The 23,053-nt window shown below is 43.3% G+C and overlaps 1 protein-coding gene across 5 annotated transcripts in view; it reads left to right on the top strand.

Moving 5' to 3' along the window:
- cdh11 (cadherin 11, type 2, OB-cadherin (osteoblast)) overlaps window positions 1-23,053 on the top strand; it is a 236,601-nt gene that overhangs the window by 199,406 nt on the left and 14,142 nt on the right. For all 5 annotated transcript variants that reach the window (XM_059651777.1, XM_059651780.1, XM_059651779.1 and 2 more), the window contains 2 exons: window positions 1,654-1,775; window positions 7,116-7,221. In XM_059651777.1, the coding sequence (XP_059507760.1) occupies window positions 1,654-1,775; window positions 7,116-7,221 (228 nt within the window). The remainder of the gene's footprint in view (window positions 1-1,653; window positions 1,776-7,115; window positions 7,222-23,053) is intronic.

Below are 23,053 nucleotides of genomic sequence, written 5' to 3'. Positions count from 1 at the left end.
ACACTATCAGCTTAAGTGGTGTGATAAAACTTCTTGAAACTTCCTCTATGTATTACAAAGGTCCATTTTTGGATCTGATCTCTCATTGCAAACATAGCAGCCTTAAGAACAGAAAGGTATTTTGGACTCTGGTGCATTGCAGTGCCAAATATTTCTCAGTCATAAGCATCTAACTGGGCCATTTCTAAGGACAGTAAGCCTATTCTCCTTCACTTCCCTCTCCAAAGGCAGGCTCATCCCGCAGAGATCTTCAATTGGCAAGTGAAGGAGGTCAGATCCCAGATGTTCCAGATGTTGTGAACCGGGATCCATGCCGTTAGAACAGACCTGATCCATACTGGCCATCCAGTTAACTCTTCTAGCACCACCTATTTTGCACAAGACCTACTGAAGTTCAGTAAATGCATGCTGCATGAAACTTTTACTGTTCTCTACATCAAGTTCTTTTCCAATTCTGGTTTAGAAACAATTAAATTTCAATAAGCACTTTTTCAGTTAGAATAGAGCTATATATTTAGACATGACAAACAGCTAGGTGTGATCTGCATTTATGTTTGAAACTTATAACAATTAAACACAGCTTGTGAGACACATACGCACGCGCACACGCATGCGCACACACGCACACAGACACACTAAACATACACACAGTACACACACAGACCCGCACTTAACATACACAAACTCACACACACACACACACACACACACACACACACACACACACACACACACACACACACACAAGCGTGCACACAGTCATTGCCTGCAATGCTACAGGAAAGGGTCACCTTTTGCAAACAAAAAGTTTGGTTTAGCTGAGGAACGCTCCATCTGATTTGTCTTTAGCTGAGAATTAATTGGGTCAAAAAACCCTGTGAGTGAGATGTACAAGATCACAGCCACTCAGTCATCATCTCTGTGGCAAAATGTTACTGCGTGTGCCCTGTAGATAGCTTTTCAGCGCAATATAGCTTACAAACCTTTACGTTTCTGATATTGATTTCAGGTTAACTTTGACACATTGAATTCAATTCCTCTAAGAACTGAATGCAGTATTTCATACATAAGTGCTGTTCTTGTCATGCTTTCAGCTCCTCATCCAATTTTGAATAAAATTTAACTTGATTCATCCCATTTGGCACAAGACAGCTAAGCCAATAGCTGGAAACATAGAGTTCAAATTTCAGTCAGAATGAGGTTGTCCATCAGCTGCCGTCCACATTGCAGGCTACTTTTTAAATTTGAAGCTTAAGTTTGAATTACATAGGCAATTATATGAGAATGAAAACCCATTGACCTGACTCTGACAGTTCTACTCTTTCTGACAGAATATCATACCTCCCCTGGGCCACTTCCCACACAGACCATTTTTAGTCTTGTCGCTAAGCATTGTTCTGAGTTGGGAAAATTTTTGTGGGTCAGTTATGAGACACATGTTCTAAAGAAGAGTCATACAGGTCTCAAAAAATTAACTCCATTTCTCTCTCCAGGAATGATGAGCTTATCCAGCATCTCTCTGTGTTTATGTGAGAGGTGTGAGTTGAATCTTAGTCCAGATTTGGCTCAGTTGATCGCCCTGGGTTTGATGATAGCTTTTTTCCTGCCTTTGCACACTGTTTGCTGATTAAATAAATCTCGCCTTCTTCACAGATAGTCAACTCCAGTCTTCACGTGCTCAAGTTGCCATCAAAATCCTGGACATTAATGACAATGCACCAGAATTTGCTAAACCTTACGAAGTGGATATGTGTGAAAATGCAAATACAGGAAAGGTGAGTATCAGTGGCAATCTCTAATGATCTGTTGCATTTCTAAGGATTGTTGAGTGGTTCAAAAATATTGGAAAGTATCTTGACCTTCAGGGAGAAGGTTCCACAGACTTGGTGTGTATTCATTAAGAAAAGTATCCTTTTTTCATCGGCCATTCAGACCTCAAGTCTGCACTATCAGTCAATGAAACCATGGCTGATTTGAAAATCATCATCTCCACTTTCCTGCCTTTTCCCCACAACCCTGATCCACTTCCTGATTAAAAAGCTAAATTTACTAAACAAACCAGCTTCTATGGCCCTGTCCAGTAAAAAAAAATGACAAACTGTCTACCCTCTCTCAGAATGTCTTAACTGGATAAACTCATACTCTGAGAGGATGCTGTCTGACCCTGGACTCTCCCACAAGGGGAAACAATCTCTCCACACGTATCCTGTGAGAAGCTAAAATGTTTCAATAAGGTCTCCTCCCAGCCTTCCAAATTCAATAGGCACACGCCTAGCCAAATGAACCTGTCCTCATAATAAAATCCCTCCAGAACCAGGATCAACCTAGTGAACGTTCTCTGGACTATCTCCAGTGCCACTACATATCTCCTTAGACAAAGAGCCCAAAGCTGTTCACAGTATTCCAGCTGCGGTTGAAACTAAAGTTTTGTATAATTTTTGCAAGACTTCCCTAGTTTTATAATCTATTCTGTTTGAAATAAAGGCCAATGTTCAATTTGCCTTCCCAATTCCCTGTTCAACTTGGATACAAGCTCCTTGTGATTCAAGCACAAAGATCCTCCACATCCTTCTGTGCTGTAGCTTTCTGCAGTTTTCTCCACTTAAATAATATTCAGCTCCTCTATTCTTCCTGCCAAATTACACAACCTCTCATTGTTCCAAGTTGCATTCTGTCTGCCACGATTTTACCAACTCATTTAGCCTGTCTATATCCATTTGCATACTCATTTTGGTATCCTTGCCACCACTTGTCTTCCCACTTATTTTTCTGTCATCCATATACTTGGCTATAGAACACTCACTTGCCTCATGTATGTTACTAGTAAATATAGCAAATAATTATGGCCTCAGCACTTTTCATTTCAGCACTTCACAAATTACACTTTGCCATCCTGAAAGTACCCCTGTTATCACAACTCTCTGTCTTCTATTAGATAGCCAATCTGCTATCCAAGCTAATATATAACCCTAACATCATGGACTCTTATTAAGCAACCTCAGTGGTACCTCATTAAATACCTTTTGGAGATACAAAAAAATCCTACTGGCTCACCTTTATTGTTTCTGCTTGTTAGCTTCAGAAAGAATCCTAATAAATTCCTCCACATGAAGCCATACAGACTCTGTTTGATTATTTTATGTATTTCTCACTTCACAATTGGCCTTAATGAGAGTCTCCTTATTTCTAAACAACATCACTAGTTCTGGACTCTTTTATAGAGTTAACATCTATCTGGCACCCATTCTGTTAAATTCTTCCAGAATCTTACACAATCATTATTCATTCGGGAATGAATAATGGAATATTAAGAAAAAAATCCTTTTCTCATAGGCCATTCAGACTCACAAGTCTGCACTATCAATCAGTGAGACCATCGCTGATCTGAAAATCTTCATCTCCAATTTCGTGCACAATCCTGGTTCGCGTCCTGATTAAAAAGCTGAACTTACAGCGGGGTGTTGAAGTTTGGACCAACATTATTTCCGATCCCTCATTGAGATGGTAGTGAGAAGTTGCTTTCTTGAACCTCTGCAGGCCATTTGCTGTTGGTAGGCCAACAGCGTCATGAAAGAGGGAATTACAGGATTTTGACCCAATGACAGTGAAGAAATGGTATCAAGCCACACTGGGTTAGCACCATGAAACATGAAAATCAAGCCTGTCTATATCTGAGAAAAACCGAAAGAACTGTAGATGCTGTAAATCAGGAACCAAAAGAAAGTTTTTGAAAACAAAGATGAAAAACATAAGCAAAGTCACTGGAAAATCCCAGCAGGTCTGGCAGCATTCGTGAAGGAGAAAATGTCAGTTTATATGCAGAAAATAGGGAGGTGGGTGGGATAGGGAGTAAACGATAGGATAGAGACCGAAGAGAGAGAAAGAAAGTTGGACAGACAAAGAAGTTGCTAACGATCAGGCTGGGAGGGTGAATAGTTGTTAATGGGGACTGTTAGTGACTAACAGCAGGAGGTGTGTAATGGCAGGCTATGGGGTAACAAGGCCTGGTGTGTGGGGTGGGGGCTGGAACATGGCAGAATTTAGGCCCTAAAATTGTTGAACTCAATGTTGAGTACAGAGGGCTGTAGGGTCCCCAAGTGGAAGACGAGCTGTTGTTCCTCCAGCTTGTGGTGGGCTTCGCTGGAACACTGCAGCAAGCGAGAGTCAGAGATATTGGCCGGGGAACACCTCCAGCAAGATGCCACCATTGGACACATATTCCCCTCCCCTCCCTTGTCCGCCTTCCACAGGGACCATTCCCTCCAAGACACCCTGGTCCATGCTTCCTTCACCCTAAGCACCTCCCGATAGCCCTATGGCACCTTCCCCTGTAAATGGCAAAGGTGCAACACCTGCCCATTTACCCCCTCCCTCCCCAGTATCTAAGGGCCTAAACATACCTTCCAGGTGAAGCAACACTTTACCTTCACTTCCCGGAATCTAATCTACTGCAGTCACTGCTCACAATGTGGTCTCCTCTACATTGAGGGAAACAAAGCATAGACTTGTGGACCACTTCACCGAACATCTGCATTCTGCTTGCAAAAAAGACCCTGAACTATCTGTTACTTGCCACTTCAATGCACTGCCCTGCTCCGTGGCCAACATCTCTGTCTCTGGCTTGCTGCAGTGTTCCAGTGAGCCTCAATGCAAGCTGGAGGAACAACACCTCATTTCCCCCTTGGGAACCCTGCAGCCCTTCAGACTCAACATAGACTTCAATAATTTTAGGGCCTAAACTCTCCCATGTCCCAGTGTCCCTACCACACACCAAGCCTTGATATCACATAGCCTGCCATTATACACCCGCTGCTGTTAGTGACTAACAGTCCCCAATAGGCTCCATCCTACCGTTTACTCCCTATCCACCCACCTCTCTATTTTTTGCATATAAACTGACATTCTCCCAGCCACCATCAGTTCTGAGGAAGCGTCATGGACCTGAAACATTCACTCTATTTTTTTCCTTCACAGGTGCTGCCAGACCTGCTGAGTTTTTCCAGCAAATTTGTTTTTGTTCCGGTCTATATCTGGAATCATTGCAAAGCGTAATGACCATCAAAACACATAAAATTCCCCAATTTATCTTATTTTCATAATCCAGGTTAATGGAAAGCATGGATCAGATGCCTATATTTAACTCAAATAGATTCTAATGACATGAAAACATTTATGAATTGCTGATATATCTCTCCACTAATTAAAACTCTTACTTACTGATAAAACTATCCCTCCACATATATAGCAAAAGATAAAAACATCAATATCTTGGTGGAGTGCAAAATTTGAAAGGCAGTTTAGTGACCTTGTCCCTGTTTGCTGAGGTGATCCATTTGCATGACAGAAGTTGCTGCTCAATGCTTTCTCTCCTCCAAGTACTCCTCAATTCCTTACAAAAGACAGACAGCAACTGATTCACAAATTATAAGGTCCCTTGACGATTTGTTAAAAGCTATAGCTTACTGTAACTGGTGAATGAGAATAGACTGGCTTTCATCAGGTATGAGGTATCATCTACTGCAGAGATAGAGAGACACCGCCTCATTTTCTGGAGATCTGAAGGCTTCTGGCCATATCATTCAGACCCACAAGCTGTTCAACCAACTGGGAGCCAATCATATCACAGCTGTCAAGGAAGAAGGCCTTTGTCATCAAAAACTGGTCATCAGGCCATAGACCAGCTATCTGTTACCAGCTGAATTTCACTTTGTATAGACCCCCTGGTGCCATCCTATCTGCAGAAATCGGAGATAAGCCCATTATCACATCTGCAGATATCTTACTGCATTGCTGGAACAAACAGCTGTAATCCCTTGAGAAGGAAGGAGACAGTGAAGGAACGGTGATATATTTCCAAGTCAGGATGGTGAGTGGCTTGGACAGGAACTTGTAGGTCTTTGTGACAGTGATTCATTTCCAAGCCAGGATGATGATTGCTTTTGAGGGGAGCTTGCAGGAGTTGGTGTTTCCATTTTTCTGCTACCCTTACACTTCCAGATGAAGGAGTTTATACATTTGGCAGGTGCAGTGTAAGGAATCTTTTTGAATTTCTGCAGTGCATCTTTGAGATGATACATACTGATGCTATTGAGCATGATGTTATGGTGATGCCAATCAAATGGCTTTGTCCTGGATTGCATCAAATTACTTGAGTGTTGTTGCAGCTATATTTTTCAGGTAAATATTGCATCACATTCCTGAGTTATTCCTCGTAGATGGTGGATAGGCTTTGTTAAAGTGAGGAAGTGAGTTACTTGCTGCAGAATTCGCTGTAGACATTATGGTTATAGAACATTAAAGAGTGCAGCACAGTACAGGCCCCTCAACCCATGATACTGTCCTGACCTATTATCCTACTATGGGATCAAACTACCCTGTATACACTACATTTTACTATCGTCCATGTGCCTATCCAAGAGTGGCATCCAGTTTGTTTTCTGTCCTTGTTAACCCTCAGGACGTTGACGGTGGGGGTTTCAGTGATGGCAAAACCATTGAATGTTAAGGGGCAATCATTAGATTGTCTTTATTGAACATAGTCATTGCCTAGCATATTTATGACGTGAATATTACTTGCCACTTGTCTGTCCAAGCCTGGATATTGTCCATATCTTGTTGCTTTTGAACATGGACTGCTTCAGTATTTGAGGAGGCGCTGAACATTGCGCAATCATCAGACCACTTCTGACCTTATGATGGAAGTCGAGTTATTGATGAAGGAGCTGAAGATGATTGGGCTGAGGACACTACCCTGAGAAACCCTGACAGAGATGCCCTGGAGCTGAGATTGATGACCTTCATCAACCACGACCGTCTTCCTTTCCAAAGACTCCAACCAGGGGAGAGTTTGCCCCCGATACCCATTGATTCCAGTTTTTCTCGGGCTCTTTGATGCCAAACATGGTCAAATGTGGCCCTGATTTCAAGGGTTGTCAAATATTTCATGACAGTTTCTCAACTCATTGCTTTGTGAGTGTTAGCATTCTATTATGCTATAGAGACCACCTAAGCTTCAGGCCAAGTTAAACTTCTTTAAGGATAGGAAAGGTAAGTATACAATAATCCCAATTTCTGAATATTGATTAGATATTAAGAGCCTGTACCTTTAATTACAGCTCATCCAGACAATTCATGCTGTGGACAAGGATGAAAGTGCAAATGGGCCAAGGATGACCTTTAGCATAGCTCCAAATCCAAACTTCACAATAACGCAGAGCACAGGTAAGCTGGTGAGCTTTATATCTGCTTCAAAGAACAGCTTTCATCTCTTGCAAGTGTCTTTAAGATAGTAAAACACACCACAAATAATAAAAAGCAATCATCAAACAAAATTTCAAAAGAAGTGACAGAAGGAGATTTAAGGCTATTGTTCGAAGCCTCCCGCAGAGAAGCTGGTTTTAAGCACTGCTTGTGGTACAGTAGTAACGTCCCATCCTCTGGGCAGAAAGTCCGTGTTTAAGAATTACCCATCCCAGAGGAATATCATGACATGTCCGCACAGGTTGTTCAAAAACAAAATTAGGGAACGTATTCCAAACACCTTCCAAATCACTTCCCTCAAAAGGACAAGGGCAGCAGATGTATAGAACCTACAAGTTCCCATCCGAGCCACTCATCATCCTGACTTGGAAATATATCACTGTTCCTTCAGTGTCTCCTTCCTTCTCAGGGGCGGCGAGGGATGGGCAATGAATACCGGCCCAGCCAGTGTCACCCACAGCCTCTAAGTGAATAAAAGATAAAGGATGAAGGACAGATTTAAGGCAATTTTGATACTTAGGGCTTGGGCAGCTAAAGGCAAGGCGGCCAGCCTTGGACCAATTACCCCTCTGCCCCCTGCCATTACTCCTCTCCCAAAGCCTTGACTGCTCTCCTCACTGCCCTTACCCCTCTCCTCACTGCCCTTACCCCTCTCCGCACTGCCCTTACCCCTCTCCCAGAGCCTTTACTGCTCTCCTCACTGCCCTTACCCCTCTCCTCATTGCCCTTACCCCTCTCCGCACTGCCCTTACCCCTCTCCTCACTGCCCTTACCCCTCTCCCAAAGCCTTTATTGCTCTCCGCACTGCCCTTACCCCTCTCCCTACTGCCTTTACCCCCTCCTCATTGCCATTATTACCTTAACTGGGAATATTGAGATCCATTATTGAGGACATGTAACAGACCACGTTCTGAGTGATCTCTCTGTCCCACAGCACCCTGTTCAGCCTTTGCTGATGATTTTCTGCACCTCGGGAACAGAGCGAGGTTGCCTTGGATGAAATAATTTATATCAACGTAGACTTAGGAGGTAATGGGGAGTTGGGGGCGCGGGTGGGGGCTTCCCAGCTTTCAATTACAGTCAGGTCACTAACTGCACCAAAAGCCTTGTCAAGCTGCATGGGAGCGAACCATTTACCACTTCAGTCTTGGGGAGAATATTTCTGCCGCTCTTTATTTCATCTCCCAGTGACCCCTGTGCCCCTGCCTTTAATCACGAGTGCCACAGAGCCTAATTAGAAAAAAGGATATTCTGTTCATTGCTTGACTCTATTATCACAAGTGATTGGGAGCTAATAAGCTTTTAATGACATTCATTCTGAATAACCAGTCTTACAGTAATCTGATAAGGAAGTTCCCAATCAACGTGAAGCAATTGAGAAAATAGGGCCTCAGAGATGCCATATTTTTCTGGTTTAATTATCAACAGAATGGGAATGCAGGATGTCAGAAGGGAGAGAAATCCAATTGAATAGACAGAAAAATCACTTTGATCAGCCTTAGACAAAAATAAATTGACGGCCCTGTTCATTCGCACCAATCCAATCTAACTCGGCTATATTTTAAACCAAATATTGTGCCTTGGAGAATGGGCTGTTTCCTTTTGATACAGCTGGATTAATAAGCAGTGTAGGGGAGATTAGTTACAATCTGATGGCTATAGTGAAGCCTCATTGAGCTCCAGGAGCTGTTTGATTCAGCTACAACATGTCAGCTTCTGAATAAGAAGATGCAAATCTTCTTCTGGACAGTCCTGGTGAATGTAAGGTCAAAGAATGTCAGGGAATTCTAGATTTACATTGACTCTGGGCTAAAGTTTACATGTCGATAACTCCCTCCCCATACTGTACCTGGTGCAGGGAGTAAGTTGTAGAGGACTGACAACTGGCTGCAGTAGAGATGATCATGGTAGGGAAGGAGTGTTCCTGCGAATCAACTTCCTAGCTTTCCTGAGAGAAGAGTTTGAAGATGAAGAACTAATGAGAAATAATGATCAGGGAGAATCTAGAAGCAATTCTGGAGAGTCTTGAGTTTGTAGAGAAGGGCTCAAGCAGAAGCCAGTTGAGTATAAGACCCCAAGGAGAAATATCAACAATGTTTCAGATTCAATCTCTATCCATTGCTGACTGTTGAATGATGTTGACGGGTGGATGGAAGCTGTTCTCTCTCTCTATGTCTTTGTTCAATTGTCTTCCTATTATCCTCCAATTGTTGTATCTCACACTACCCATATGCTTCATCATGATGTCCATATTCTGTAAATATCTAATCCTTCTGTTGAAATAATGCCTCCACTCCAAGAGTATTTTATATTCCCCTCCATCTGTCCAGTATCTACTCCATATCCCTCTCTTTCTGCTTCATGTCTCCCCTATTTCTTCCTTTCACTACCTGCATCTACCCCATATCCCCCTCTCGCTACCCTGAATCTAATCCATATCCCCCTTTGCAACCCACACCAATCCCCCCCCATTTGTCCTGTGCTTACATCATACAAACCGTCTCTGTGCCCTGTTTCCACCCCTTACCTCCCGCTCTGTGCCCCATGTCTACCCCATACCTCCCTCTCTGTGCCCCGTGTCTACCCCATACCTCCCTCTCTGTGCCCTGTAATTGTCCAATATCCATACCTTCCTGCCCTGTGTCTACCCCACATCCTAATCTCTCTGTCTGGTAGCTACCTCATATCCCCATCTCTCTGTCATGTATCCCCTGTCTCTGCTCTGTCTATGTCTTATACATATCTCTCTGTTTTGTACCTACCCCTATTCTCTGTCTCTGCCCTGTAAGTACAGGATATCCCCATCTCTCCGCCCTGTGTATATGAACTCCCTTCTTCTCCTTGCATTCTTATCCACATCTACCTGCCCTGAGGCTATCCCATATTGCTCCTTTGTGCCACATGTCATGTCCTCATCTCCTGTGTTCTGTGTCTATCCCCCTCTGTCTGCTCTGTGTCTGTCCTGCATCCTCTTACACCTCTTATCCAATTCCTTACTCTCTGTTGTGCCTATCCGTACCCTCTGCCTGTTCTTATTCTGTAACCTATCCTATTGCTCTCCCATCTGCTCTCTCCCTCTGTCCTGTTCCTGTCCTCCACCCCTCACTGGTGTCCCAGTCTGCAGTGCCTGAGTCACTTTGCAAAGGTTTGATATCCCAAGCTATCACTACACTCAAGCAAACCTACAGTTCTAACAGTTCACATTTCTAAGTTCTCCATAGTAATAGCTACACAAGGAGATGACATATCATAGCAGTGTAAGAATGATGACATTTTTTGCCCTTATTAAAGAGCTTATTGCATTATACATGTTGTGCTACTGCAGATCACATTGGGTATGGAAGTTGAAAGTTAATGAGATGCTTTCCCAACGTGTGAGATTTATTCACAGCCTCCTCCTGTTGAATATTTATGTATATGCTTTATAAAAAATGATTATAATCGCAGAAGAAAAATAGCTGTGTAAGTACATTTAAATTTGGGAATCAATTCTACTGAAACTCAAACCATGTCTGAGAGACTCACTATGGAGAGGACCAACATCAGTGAGGATTTCAGAGAGCGGTTCTAGGGAAAAATCAAGTTTTCCCATTACAGGGATAAGCTACAAAGGTTTCAGTGGTGCGTTTTTCTGCTGGAGGTTAATGAAGGTGAATATGTTCTCTCGGATGAAGCAAAGGTTTTTTTTGAGATTTCACCGGGAAATTTATTGACAATGATGAAGAGTTTGGCGACCGGGGAAATCCAGCGAGAGGGGTGCAGTGGGGGAGCAGCATTTGTACACAGCTAGTGGTAGTGAGCTGGAACTTTCTGCCTACACGAGTGGCGTTAACAGAGATGGCCAATGATTACAAATGAAGTTTGAGCAGGCACTTGAGGGAAATAAAACAGCAGAGCTACAAAGTTAGAGCAGGGGAATCAGATTGATTGGGTTACTTCATTGGCATGTGGAAACTTCACCTTTGACTAGTTTTAAGATAGAAATTGATAGATTTCTGATTACTGGTAGGATACAGGGTTATGGGCTGGACAAAAACCATTAAAGTGTTCAAGCTTTCATGTTGGCATTGACTGGGGAGCATGACAGACTGAATGGACTGCTCTTGCTCCTGCAGCATGGAGTGTCAAATATCACATGGGCTTCGAATGGTTAATGTTGCGCAGTGCCATTAATACCACTCACTACAGTTATGCCACATGGACTTCTGAGAAGAACAGCTCAGCATTTTGTGGGGGGTAGGTGAGACCAAACATGCAGGCCCTCTCTAAATTCTCCACAACAAAGTCTACTTTTATCAATGTAACCAGTAACTAGATGCCTTCCACTGATTGAGATGTTGAATTGAGGGCCTATTTACTCTCTCAAATGGGAATAAAGAACCACGTGACACCGGTTTTGAATAAAACTGGGACCCGTTTGCCTGCGTTTGTCGTGGGAAATCAATGCAAAACACACTCAGTTCACAGTCCCTGGTGTTCAGTGCATCATTGGCTCCTTGATTTGTTTTAATTCACTAGCACCGATCAGTTGGTCAGCCCTCTGCTCCCTTTTGCAATGTATTAAGCTTGCAATGATCTTTGGCCATTAGCTTCACGATGTGCCCTGGGGGTTTGAACCATGTGATTGTTGGTCACTCTGCTACAGGTTAGTCCCAGTTGGATGCAATTCCTCATTATTTTAAACCCCAGCCCAGCAGGTTGCAAGACTGAGGAGGGGTCCTGGTGGGAGCACAGTTGGAGGCTCTGATTTAACAGATAAAATAAGAAATAATAAATAAAAATCCAACTGTGCTTCTTCAAAAGAAAGGGTGGGGGTCTGATGGCATCTTGCCCCCTTCTAACAAATACAGTTTCGGTTGTAATTACTGGGATCTTGCTGTGTACAAAGTTTACAGTAATGGCTGTGCTTCAAACTTTTGGGACATTTTGAGGACAGATGAAAAGTGGATAAAACTCTCTCCTTTTTGGGGAGAGAAAGAATTGGGGAGCGTTGTAAAAACTTAGTTACGAAACTGTTAATGAAAAAAGTCACAGAATGATACAGCACAGAAGGAGAAGATAGGACTATGCAACTTGGCGGGTTATTTGAAAATGACCCAATCATTTCTCCAACTCCCCTTAGCTTGCTTAACATAGTGGCCGCTTCAAAGTACTTGAAAGATCTTACCTCTTACATGTTTTATTTGTTGAGTACTCAGAATAAAAAGAAACTTTTTGTCAAAGCTTTCAACGATTGACAGTTAACTACAAAACTTTTGTTCAAATGTTAAACCATGCATGTTGACTTTGATTGGTCAGAATGTTAATTAGTTGGCAGGATGGCTGGTTTGCGATACAGAGTGATGCCAACAACGTGGGTTCAACTCCCACACTGGGCTGAGGTTGCCATGAGGGACTGTCCTTCTCATCCTCTTCCCTCGTCTGGGGCATGGTGACCCTCAGGTTAAAGCACCACCAATTGTGTCTCTGTGACTCTCTCTGCCTGTAATGAGAGAGCACATGTATCAGAAGTGATAACCTGATGTTTCTAACCATTGGATGCAATAAAATAATTTGCAGCAAATTAAATACTTTTGAAGTATAGTTGATCGCAGAATGTAGGAAACACAGCAGCCCAATGAGCACAGAAAGCTGCCATAAATGGGATTGTGGTTAAAAGAAAACAAATAGCCTGTTCTTGTGAAGTCGATTGAGGGATGACTATTTGTAAGGACATTGGGTACAGCATCCCCCCAAAATGATGCCACGAAAATAACAGCCTGAAAAGAAAGTCAGGGTTTCATTTTAAATTCTTATCCAAGAGGAAGCAGCTCCAAGCTCACCCTTAATATCTCTTTGGAACATTAGCCTACATTTTGCTTTACTATAATGTTGAGTGGATTCCTATTGTGCTGGTATGACTTAGAAGCCTTATGTAGATTCACTGCTGATCACCTTTCTTGCGGAGAAGGAAGCCCAAACCAAATTTCCAGCATCTCAATCTTGATTGAGAGAAAAAAAAGGTTTGTTACCCAGTATGTATTAGCTAGTTACATTGTTAATCAGATGCAAGATTGTCTCTTGGGAGACATCTGGTTCAACTCGAGGGTACAAGTACATTAGTACTACTGAAACACTCTGGCACACAGCTGGATGCCTGTAACTGTGGGTGACCCATGCCAGTAAGAGTCCTTTCTAGCCTGACAGGTGAAGCTTATTCCACGATGTTAGTTTACTCATTCAGGCCGAAATATAGAATCAAAGAATTTTACAGCACAGAAGGGGGCCATTCATGAGTATACTGGCTCGTGTGGGGATTACTCAGCCAGTTCCATTCTCCAGCTGTATCTCTGTCGCCATCCAAACTCACCACTTCCAAATATTTATCCAGAGCTCTCTTTTTTTTATCCTTCTATAAAATCCACCTCTTTCCTTTTCCCAGGAGTATATTCCGAATCCTGATAGCTCTCAGGGTAAAGAACATTCTCCTCATTCTCACTCCCAGCTCTAACTAGCTCCTAGATACTAACAGTGGTACACATCAGCTCTGACTCTGAGGCAAGAATCTCAGAGCCATCGCTGATGCTGAGCTGTCTCATCCTGGAATCCCACTATCAGAGTGGTGTGAGGGTTTGTAAGCAACCATCAACCTAAACAGTTGGATATTTATCAAAAGAGACCACCGACTTATAATGGTCACTTACAAACCCTATGACTCTGCAGCAGATGGTTTCAGGCATTTTACTGATATACACTCCAATTAATTAAAGTTGGCATGTAATTAATGATTTTGGGCAGAGTCATTAACCTTGCTGTCTAGTCATAAAAGACTTTGGTTAACATTTCATGCTTTTAGCTGAGAGATTCCTCTGCTACGTGAAGGGTCACTGAGGTCTGTTCCGATGATTCCACACTCCAGTCTGTCATAGACCTTTATCTGTGCATGAGGAACTGCCTTGCATCAGTCCCAGAGGTGCTCATTACCCATGCATTTCAATGTGCCATTTATTTTCCCTCATGTTCCCCTTGATTTTCTCTGTCCCTGGGCTCAGCCAGTGCCTATCGGTGGGGCATAATTCCCTGGCAGATGCAACCATCCTTCATGCAGGAACCTGAGAAGTGCGTGCCAATAGGGCTGCCAGCTGTGGTTGGTGCTGGAACAAGAGGTCACTGCAGCTTGGTTCCTTCCTGAAGGGCAGAAGAGTTTTGCAACAATGAGTGGAACAATTAACCAGCAGTGCTATCAGATTCACAGGCTGTGTAATGAAGTCTACTTCCACCTTATTTGTTTCTGAACTTGTTAATCTTTGGATGTCTAAGGACTGCAAACTGGGGGACCCTGAATCTTCCTTAGTTTCTCCTTCCTCTGACTGTAAACAGGCAAAGAAAAAATTATGCCTGGGAGTGGTTTCTTTCTGCTTTTGTTTCAGCTTTATGGTTTTCCAGAATCAGAGCTGACCCTGCCTATTCGAGACTGTTAGTAGAAAACCAATGTCATCCTATATGTTTTTCGCCGTCTGATCATTGCTGTTTTGAATCGGTGCGCTAAATACATTACATAGTGAAATAATTCAGTACAGAATGAGGCCTTTTAGTCCATAGGGTTACTGCTAGCTCTTTGAAAGAGTCAACCCCTTAACCCCACTCCTGAGCTCTTTCCCCTGACTATGCAAATTTTCCTTCCTGTGTTGCATATCCCGTTGCCTTTCAACAGTTGTATCGAATCTGTTTGTAGCTTCCTTCCAGGCATTACTATAAATAGTTTGCTGCGTAAAATATTTTCCTCATCTCAACCCTGGTTCTTTTGCTAATAACTGATAACCTGTCATTACATCCTTCCTACCTGTGGAAACAGTATTTTTATTCTGATTTAAATATCCATGCCCTTGAAACCTTTGTGGAAATAGTGGCCAGGGTTTACTTTTTAAATCAATTTTTGAGAAGTGGGGTTTAGAGGAGAAAGGTGCAGTGAAAAGTGGAAGGAGGTACCACCTGTATCCCTGAATAGTGTGATTAATGATAATACTCATCATTATAGAGCCATACAGCAAGGAAATAGCCCCTTTGGTCCAACCGGTCTGTGCTGACCATAACCCCAAACTGAACAAACTGGACAAGCATATGGACGTACATGGAACAGTGTAGGTTAGATGGGCTTAAGATTGGTATGACAGGTTGGCACAACATCGAGGGCCGAAGGGCCTGTACTGTGCTGTAATGTTCTATTCTATTTTATTCTATTCACCTGCTTATGCTTGACCAAACATTTTCTATTCATGAACTTATCCAAATGTCTTTTAAATTTTGTGACGGTACCCACATTCACCACTTCCTCTGGAAGTCCATTCCACATGCAAAACCACACTGTGTAAAACAAAATTGTCGCTCATGTCTAAGTTTTCTGCTCTCATCTTAAAAAAATATGCCCCCTGTGTCTTGAAATTCCCCACCCTAGGGAAAAGACACCCACCATTCACCTTATCCATGTCCCTCGTTATTTTATAAGGTCACTCCTCAACCTTCTACGCTCCAGTGAAAAAAAAGGTGCCAGCCTATCCAGCCTCTCCTTCTAACTCAAACCCTCCATTCCTGGTGAAATCCTGGTAAATCTCTTCTGAACCCTGTCCAGCTAAATAATACCCTTCCTATGACAAGGCAACCAGAACTGAACACACTACACCAGAAGAGGCCTCACCAACATCCTGCACAACCTTAACATAACATTAAAGAGCTCTTAAAGCTTTCAGAACTGATGCCACTGTCTTACTTCCAGAATTACAGCATCAATTTACCAAACTGCCCAAAAGCTTTGCTTTTGCACTCTGCTCAAATAACCTTCACTGCACGGGTTGCATTAAAGGGATAAATACCATTTCTGAAACAATCTTGCATGATTTTGACGCTTCTGCTCACATTCTCTGTTCAAAAGAGAATGTTACCAGTTCCTCTATGTGACTGAAATTCTGATAACTCTTTTTGACATTATCTATAAGACACTAGCAACTATCCTGTCAATGGGGAGAATAAGTTCAGAGGGAGGACAGTGAAAGGTTGTGCTGAAAAATTGAACTGGAAGACTAACAGATAGTTAAAGTCAAAAACTTACTAAGATGTTTGGGTTTAGTGACTGTGTCTTTGGTCATGTAAATTTGTAATCTCACAATGCAAAATTAACATGCAGGGGCTACTTGATTATTATTTAGTGTTGGACCCCTGAATAGAATCAAGGGACAGTTGTTTTGTATTTCATCCTGTCCCAGGATCATTTGAAGGGGAAGGTGTCAAGAGAACCTTACTTTCAGTTCAAAAGAGTTGAGGAAACTTTACTTCCAGAACTATTAGTTCAAGGAATAGAAGAAGCTTCACTACATGCTCATCCCTGTGCTGTCCCTATCCCAGGGGTGTTTGATGGAGACAGTGTAGAGGGGACTTTCTTTTCCATTTAAAAGAGTTGAGCTTTTAACTGTTAGAGGTAAAACAATGCGCTGCAGATGTTGGAATCCAAAGTAGACATACAGGAGGCTGGAAGAATACAGCAGGCCCGGCAGCATCTGGAGGAGAGGAGCAGCCAATGTTTCAGTAATTATCCCACTTTAGGACATTCTTCAGGTCCTAACCCTGTTCCACTGTTCACCTGATGGTGTATCACCAGGTAGCATTTCACCATCACGTTGGTGATCTGTCAGAATGGCTCACATGTCCTACGTAAAACTTACTGATTCCTGTTCGAGTGGTCTCAGACCGCACTCAAGATACTGTCAGGTGACAACAATTCCTTTTTTTTTTCCTATTCATTTTTATGGGATGTGGTCCAGCATTTCTTGTCCGTCCCTAGTTTCCCCCCTTGAGAACGTGGGGATGAGCTGCCTTCTTGAACCGCTGCAGTCCACCTGCTGTGGATTGACCCACAATGCTATTAGCGAGGGAATTCCGGGATTTCGAACCAGCGACAACCTCTTTTAAAGAATCACCATGGTGAGATTCCACAAGGGATCCTGATCCATGTGAAACTCCCTATACATGGGGGTCCTAAACTATTGGTGTTACAGATAATCCTCAACTAAAAGAGCTTCAGGGTTAATTCAGCACACGTGTTACTTGGCAACAAAGTGTGAGGCTGGATGAACACAGCAGGCCAGACAGCATCTCAGGAGCACAAAAGCTGACGTTTCAGGCCTAGTGATGAAGGGTCTAGGCCCGAAACGTCAGCTTTTGTGCTCCTGACATGCTGCTTGGCCTGCTGTGTTCATCCAGCCCCACACTTTGTTATCTTGGATTCTCCAGCATCTGCAGTTCCCATTGTCTGTGACACGTGTTACTTGTTTGACTTTGTAGTTAGAGTGAGATTCCCTTGAAGGCCCTCTTATGACACAGTGGTAGTATCGCTACTCCTGAACTGGGAGACCTGACTTCAAGCCCCAGCTGCTCCATAGCTGTGTAATAACATCTGTGAATGGGCTGATTGGAGAAAAAGGTTAAATTAAAGAAAAGAGGCAGCCTCCATGCTCACGAATGGCTTTGCACATAAACTAATCAATTGGGAAAATACAATTGGTGATTAATTGATGAAAAGAAAAAGATCTGGGTGATTTGGTGGTGGGAAAGTGTGTTCAGTTGTATGTGATGGTGTTTATGGACATTAAAAAAAATAGAGCTGGGCTTGGGAGGAGCCCCTGTGGTGTAGTGGTAGTGACCCTGCCTGTGAGCCAGAAGGCCTGGGTTCAAGTCTGACCTGCACCAGACACGTGCTCTATGCGTAACAGGCCTCAACGTCAAAGGAGAGTAAGACACCTATCAATCAAGATCTCCCAGTCTAGCCAGTCAAGAGTAGTATGTTTTTCTACATTTGCAGACAAACTCCCTCAATGAAAGGAATCCTATCCCCTCAATTTAAGGAGTCCTGATGGTGAAGCACCCTCTATATTATGGTTCTTGATGGTGACTCCCATTGTAAGAGCTGTCTCGATAGTGGTTTAACAGGAGGACTGAAAACAAGTTTAAAGCTTTGAATGAATAAATGTTGTAACTCAAAGAAGCTTGTAGAAGCAACTAACAGCCCTCTTCCCAGAGTTAGTGGAATTCTAGTTCTGGAACAAGGTTCTGAGAGCATATCATTTGATCTTATGTTGTAATTATTTTTTAAATTTCAAGGAAATGGATGATACTGACAACCTGGTATCTGTTCCCCATTCTGAGGAAATGAGACACAGCCACAATGTGTTAAATGTGATCCCATTGAGAACGGCAGCGACCAGATCTGCAGCAAGTGTTGGTTGCTCAAAGAACTCTCGATCAGAGTAAATGATCTAGAATTTGAGCTTCAAACTCTGCGGCACATCCGGGAGGGGGAGAGTCATCTGGACACTTTGTTTCCGGAGGCAGTCACACCCAGTAGATTAAATAACTTAAATTCAGAAAGTGTTCAGGGACAAGGTGTGACTGTGAGGCAGGTAGGGGGATTCCGAGTTCAGAAGCACCAGGAGCCTCAGCCCTTGACCTTGAGCAACAGGTATGAGATTCTTGCTCCCTGTATGGATAAGGAAAAGGACTGTGGACAGGATGAGCCAGCTGACCACAGCACCATGGTGCAGAAGGTCATTCAAGAGGGGGGACCAAAAAGACAGGTAGTTGTTATCGAGGATTCTGTAATGAGGGGGACAGATAGTATCCGATGCAAGCTGAATCGGGAGTCCCGTATGGTGTGTTGCCTGCCCGGTGCCAGGGTGCGGGACATCTCCGACTAGCTTGAAAGGATATTGGAGCGGGAGGGGGAGGATCCAATTGTTGTGGTCCACGTTGGGACTAACAACATAGGCAAAGCTAGGGTAGAGGACCTGTTCAGGGAAATTGAAGCACAGGTCCTCAAGGGTCATAATCTCCGGATTACTGCCTGAGCCACGTGCTAATTGGCATAGGGATAAGAAAGTTACGGAAGTAAACGCGTGGCTAAGGGACTGGTGTGGGAAAGAGGGATTCCATTTCATGGGGCATTGGCATCAGTTTTGGAATCGGGGGGATCTGTACCCTTGGGACGCTCTCCACCTGAACTGATCTGGAACCAGTGTTCCAGCTAAAAGCATAAATAGGGTGGTCAGTAGGACTTTAAACTTCTGAGTCGGGGGGGGAAGGGAAAGTGAAAGAGACAGGGAGTGTGGAGGTAAATAGAAAGATAAGCAACAGGATAGCATGTGCAGAGGTGGATTTAAGCTCGAGGCAGACTAGGAATACAGCAAAAAGGAAGGATAGCTTAAGACATCTTGGGATTTCCAACCTCTCTAATAATGAAAAGAAAGTTAGCTTTAAGACACTTTATCTAAATGCTTGTAGTATTTGCAACAAAGCAGATGAATTAACAGCACAAATCCTCTTGAATGATTATGATGTGATAGGCATCACAGAGACATGGTTGCAGGGAGTTCAGGGCTGGCAGTTAAACATCCAAGGATTCACAACATATCGAAAAGACAGGCAGGTGGGCAGAGGGGGTGGGGTTGCCTTGTTAGTTAAGAATGAAATTAAATCTACGGCACTGAACGACATGGGGTAAGAGGATGTGGAGTCTGTGTGGGTAGAATTGAGGAACCACAAACGCAAAAAAACCATAATGGGAGTTATGTACAGACCTCCTAACAGTGATCAGGACCAGGGGCGCAAGATGCACCGAGAAATAGACAGGGCATGTCAGAAAAAGGCAAGGTCACGGTGATCATGGGGGACTTCAGTATGCAGGTGGATTGGGTGAACAATGTTGCCGGTGGATCCAAAGAAAAGGAATTCATGGAATGTTTGCAGGATGGCTTTTTGGAACAGCTTGTGATGGAGCCCACAAGGGAGCAGGCTATTCTGGACTTAGTGCTATGTAATGAGCCAGACTTTCTAAAAGACCTTAAAGTAAGGGAACACTTAAGAGGCAGCGATCATAATATGGTAGCGTTCAGTCTGCAGTTTGAAAGAGGGAAGGCAAAATCGGATACAATGGTGTTACAGTTAACTAAAGGTAATTACAGGGGCATGAGAGAGGAATTGACGAAAATTGACTGGAAGCAGAGCCTAGCAGGGAAGACAGGAGAGCAACAATGGCAGGAGTTTCTGGGTGTAATTGAGGACACAGTACAGAGGTTTATCCCAAAGAAAAGAAAGATTATCCAGGGTGGGATTAGACAGCCATGGCTGACAAAGGAAGTCAGGAAATACATCAAAGAAAAAGAGACAGCCTATAAAGTGGCCAGGAGCACTGGGAAATCAGAAGATTGGGAAGACTACAAAAACAAACAGACAATAACAAAGAGAGCAATAAGGAAGGAGAAGATCAAATATAAAGGTAGGCTCGCCAGTAATATTAGAAATGATAGTAAAAGCTTCTTTCAATACATAAGAAACAAACAAGAGGCAAAAATAGATATTGGGCTGTTCCAAATTGATGCCGGAAGGCTAGTGATGGGAGATAAGGAAACAGCTGAAGAACTTAATAAGTACTTTGTGTCAGTCTTCACAGTGGAAGACATGAGTAGTATTCCAACAATTAGGGCGCAGAGTTGAGTATGGTAGGCATTACAAAAGAGAAAGTGCTAGAAAAGCTAAAAGGTCTAAAAATTGATAAATCTCCTGGCCCCAGTGGGCTACATCCTAGAGTTCTCAGGGAGGTGGCTGAGGAAATAACGGGGGCTTTGGTCGTGATCTTTCAAAAGTCACTGGAATCAGGGAAAGTCCCAGACGATTGGAAAATTGCTATTGTAACCCCCTTGTTTAAGAAAGTATCAAGGCAAAGGATGGAAAATTATAGGCCGATTAGCCAAACCGCGGTAGTTGGTAAAATTCTAGAATCCATTGTCAAGGATGAGATTTCTAAATTCCTGGAAGTGCAGGGTCAGATTAGAACAAGTCAGCATGGATTTAGTAAGGGGAGGTCGTGCCTGACAAACCTGTTAGAATTCTTTGAAGAGGTAACAAGTATGTTAGACCAGGGAAACCCAGTAGATGTTATCTATCTAGACTTCCAAAAGGCCTTTGATACAGTGCCTCACGGGAGGCTGCTGAGCAAGGTGAGGGCCCATGGTGTTCGAGGTGAGCTACTGGCTTGGATTGAGGATTGGCTGTCCGACAGAAGGCAGAGAGTTGGGATAAAAGGCTCTTTTTCGGAATGGCAACCGGTGACGAGTGGTGTCCCGCAGGGTTCAGTGTTGGGGCCGCAGCTGTTCACCTTATACATTAATGATCTGGAGGAAGAGACTGGGGGCATTCTGGCGAAGTTTGCCGATGATACGAAGTTAGGTGGACAGGCAGGTAGTACTGAGGAGGTGGGGAAGCTACAGAAAGATTTAGACAGTTTAGGAGAGTGATCCAGGAAATGGCTGATGAAATTCAATGTGAGTAAATGTGAGGTTTTGCACTTTGGAAAAAAGAATACAGGCATGGACTATTTTCTAAACGGTGAAAAAATTCACAAAGCAGAAATACAAAGATATCTGGGAGTGTTGGCCCAGGATTCTCAAGAGGTTAACTTGCAGGTAGAGTCCGTAATTAAGAAAGCGAATGTAATGTTGTCGTTTATCTCAAGAAGGTTGGAATATAAAAGCAGCGATGTGCTTCTGAGGCTTTATAAAGCTCTAGTTAGGCCCCATTTAGAATACTGTGTCCAATTTTGGGCCCCACATCTCAGGAAGGACATACTAGCCCTGGAGCGTGTCCAGCGGAGATTCACACGGATGATCCCTGGAATGGTAGGTATAACGTATGATGAACGGCTAAGGATCCTGAGATTGTACTCATTAGAGTTTAGAAGGTTGAGGGGAGATCTAATAGAAACTTACAAGATAATGTATGGCTTAGAAGGGGTGGATGCTAGAAAGTTGTTTCTGTTAGGCGGGGAGACTGGGACCCGTGGGCACAGCCTTAAAATTAGAGGGGGTAAATTTAAAACTGAAATGTGACGACATTTCTTCAGCCAGAGAGTGGTGGGCTTGTGGAATTCATTGCCACGGAGTGCAGTGGAGGCCGGGACTTTGGATGTCTTCAAGGCAGAGATCGACAAATTCTTGATCTCAGAAGGAATCAAGGGCTGCAGGGAGAGTGCAGGGAAGTAGAGTTGAAATGCCTATCAGCTATGATTTAATTGGCGGAGTGGACTTGACGGGCCGAATGGCCTTACTTCCACTCCTATGTCTTATGGTCTTATGTACAATCATGAAATCCCTAAATTGTGAATGCCATTCAGCCCATGGAGTCCACACTGACACTTTGAAAAGCGACCCACCCACCTGTCCCCCTAACTCTTTATTTTCCAGGGACAATCCACCTGGCCTGCACATCCCGAGACACTATGGGCAATTTAGCATGTGCCACCTTAACTGGGAATATTGCCTGACTCACTTCAGTACAGGGCCTTTTGGGTTTTTACACAAAGGCTAATGGAAATTTGGAACTCCCTCCCCAAAACATAGTTTGGGTTAATGTGAGGGAATGTCAGATCAAAATCTCTAAATTGGGACCAATCAGCTTTTGTTAGCTAAGAGTCCAAAGAGATAACAAGGATGATGAATGGAGTTGAAGGAGAGAAGCAGTGGTCTAGCTAATTGAATAATGGAACAAAATTGGAGGGTTGATTGGTCATTAAAGATATTTTTACCAATCCCGATGATGGGATTGTAAATTCATAATCTCCCAGAGGTAGCCTTAAATTATCAGCACTCGACCATGATGCTCACCTTTTTTAATGATGTTTCACCCTCTAATGTAAACATTTTTTAAGCTAATTTGCTGCCATCCTTTATTTCCCTTGAGAAGGTGGTGATGAGCAGCTTTCTTGAACTGCTGC

The sequence above is a fragment of the Stegostoma tigrinum genome, chromosome 16 (genome assembly GCF_030684315.1).
Source record: "Stegostoma tigrinum isolate sSteTig4 chromosome 16, sSteTig4.hap1, whole genome shotgun sequence".
NCBI lineage: Eukaryota > Metazoa > Chordata > Chondrichthyes > Orectolobiformes > Stegostomatidae > Stegostoma > Stegostoma tigrinum.
The sequence above is the reverse complement of the archived record's forward strand: the minus strand, read 5'-3'. Positions and strand labels throughout refer to the sequence as shown.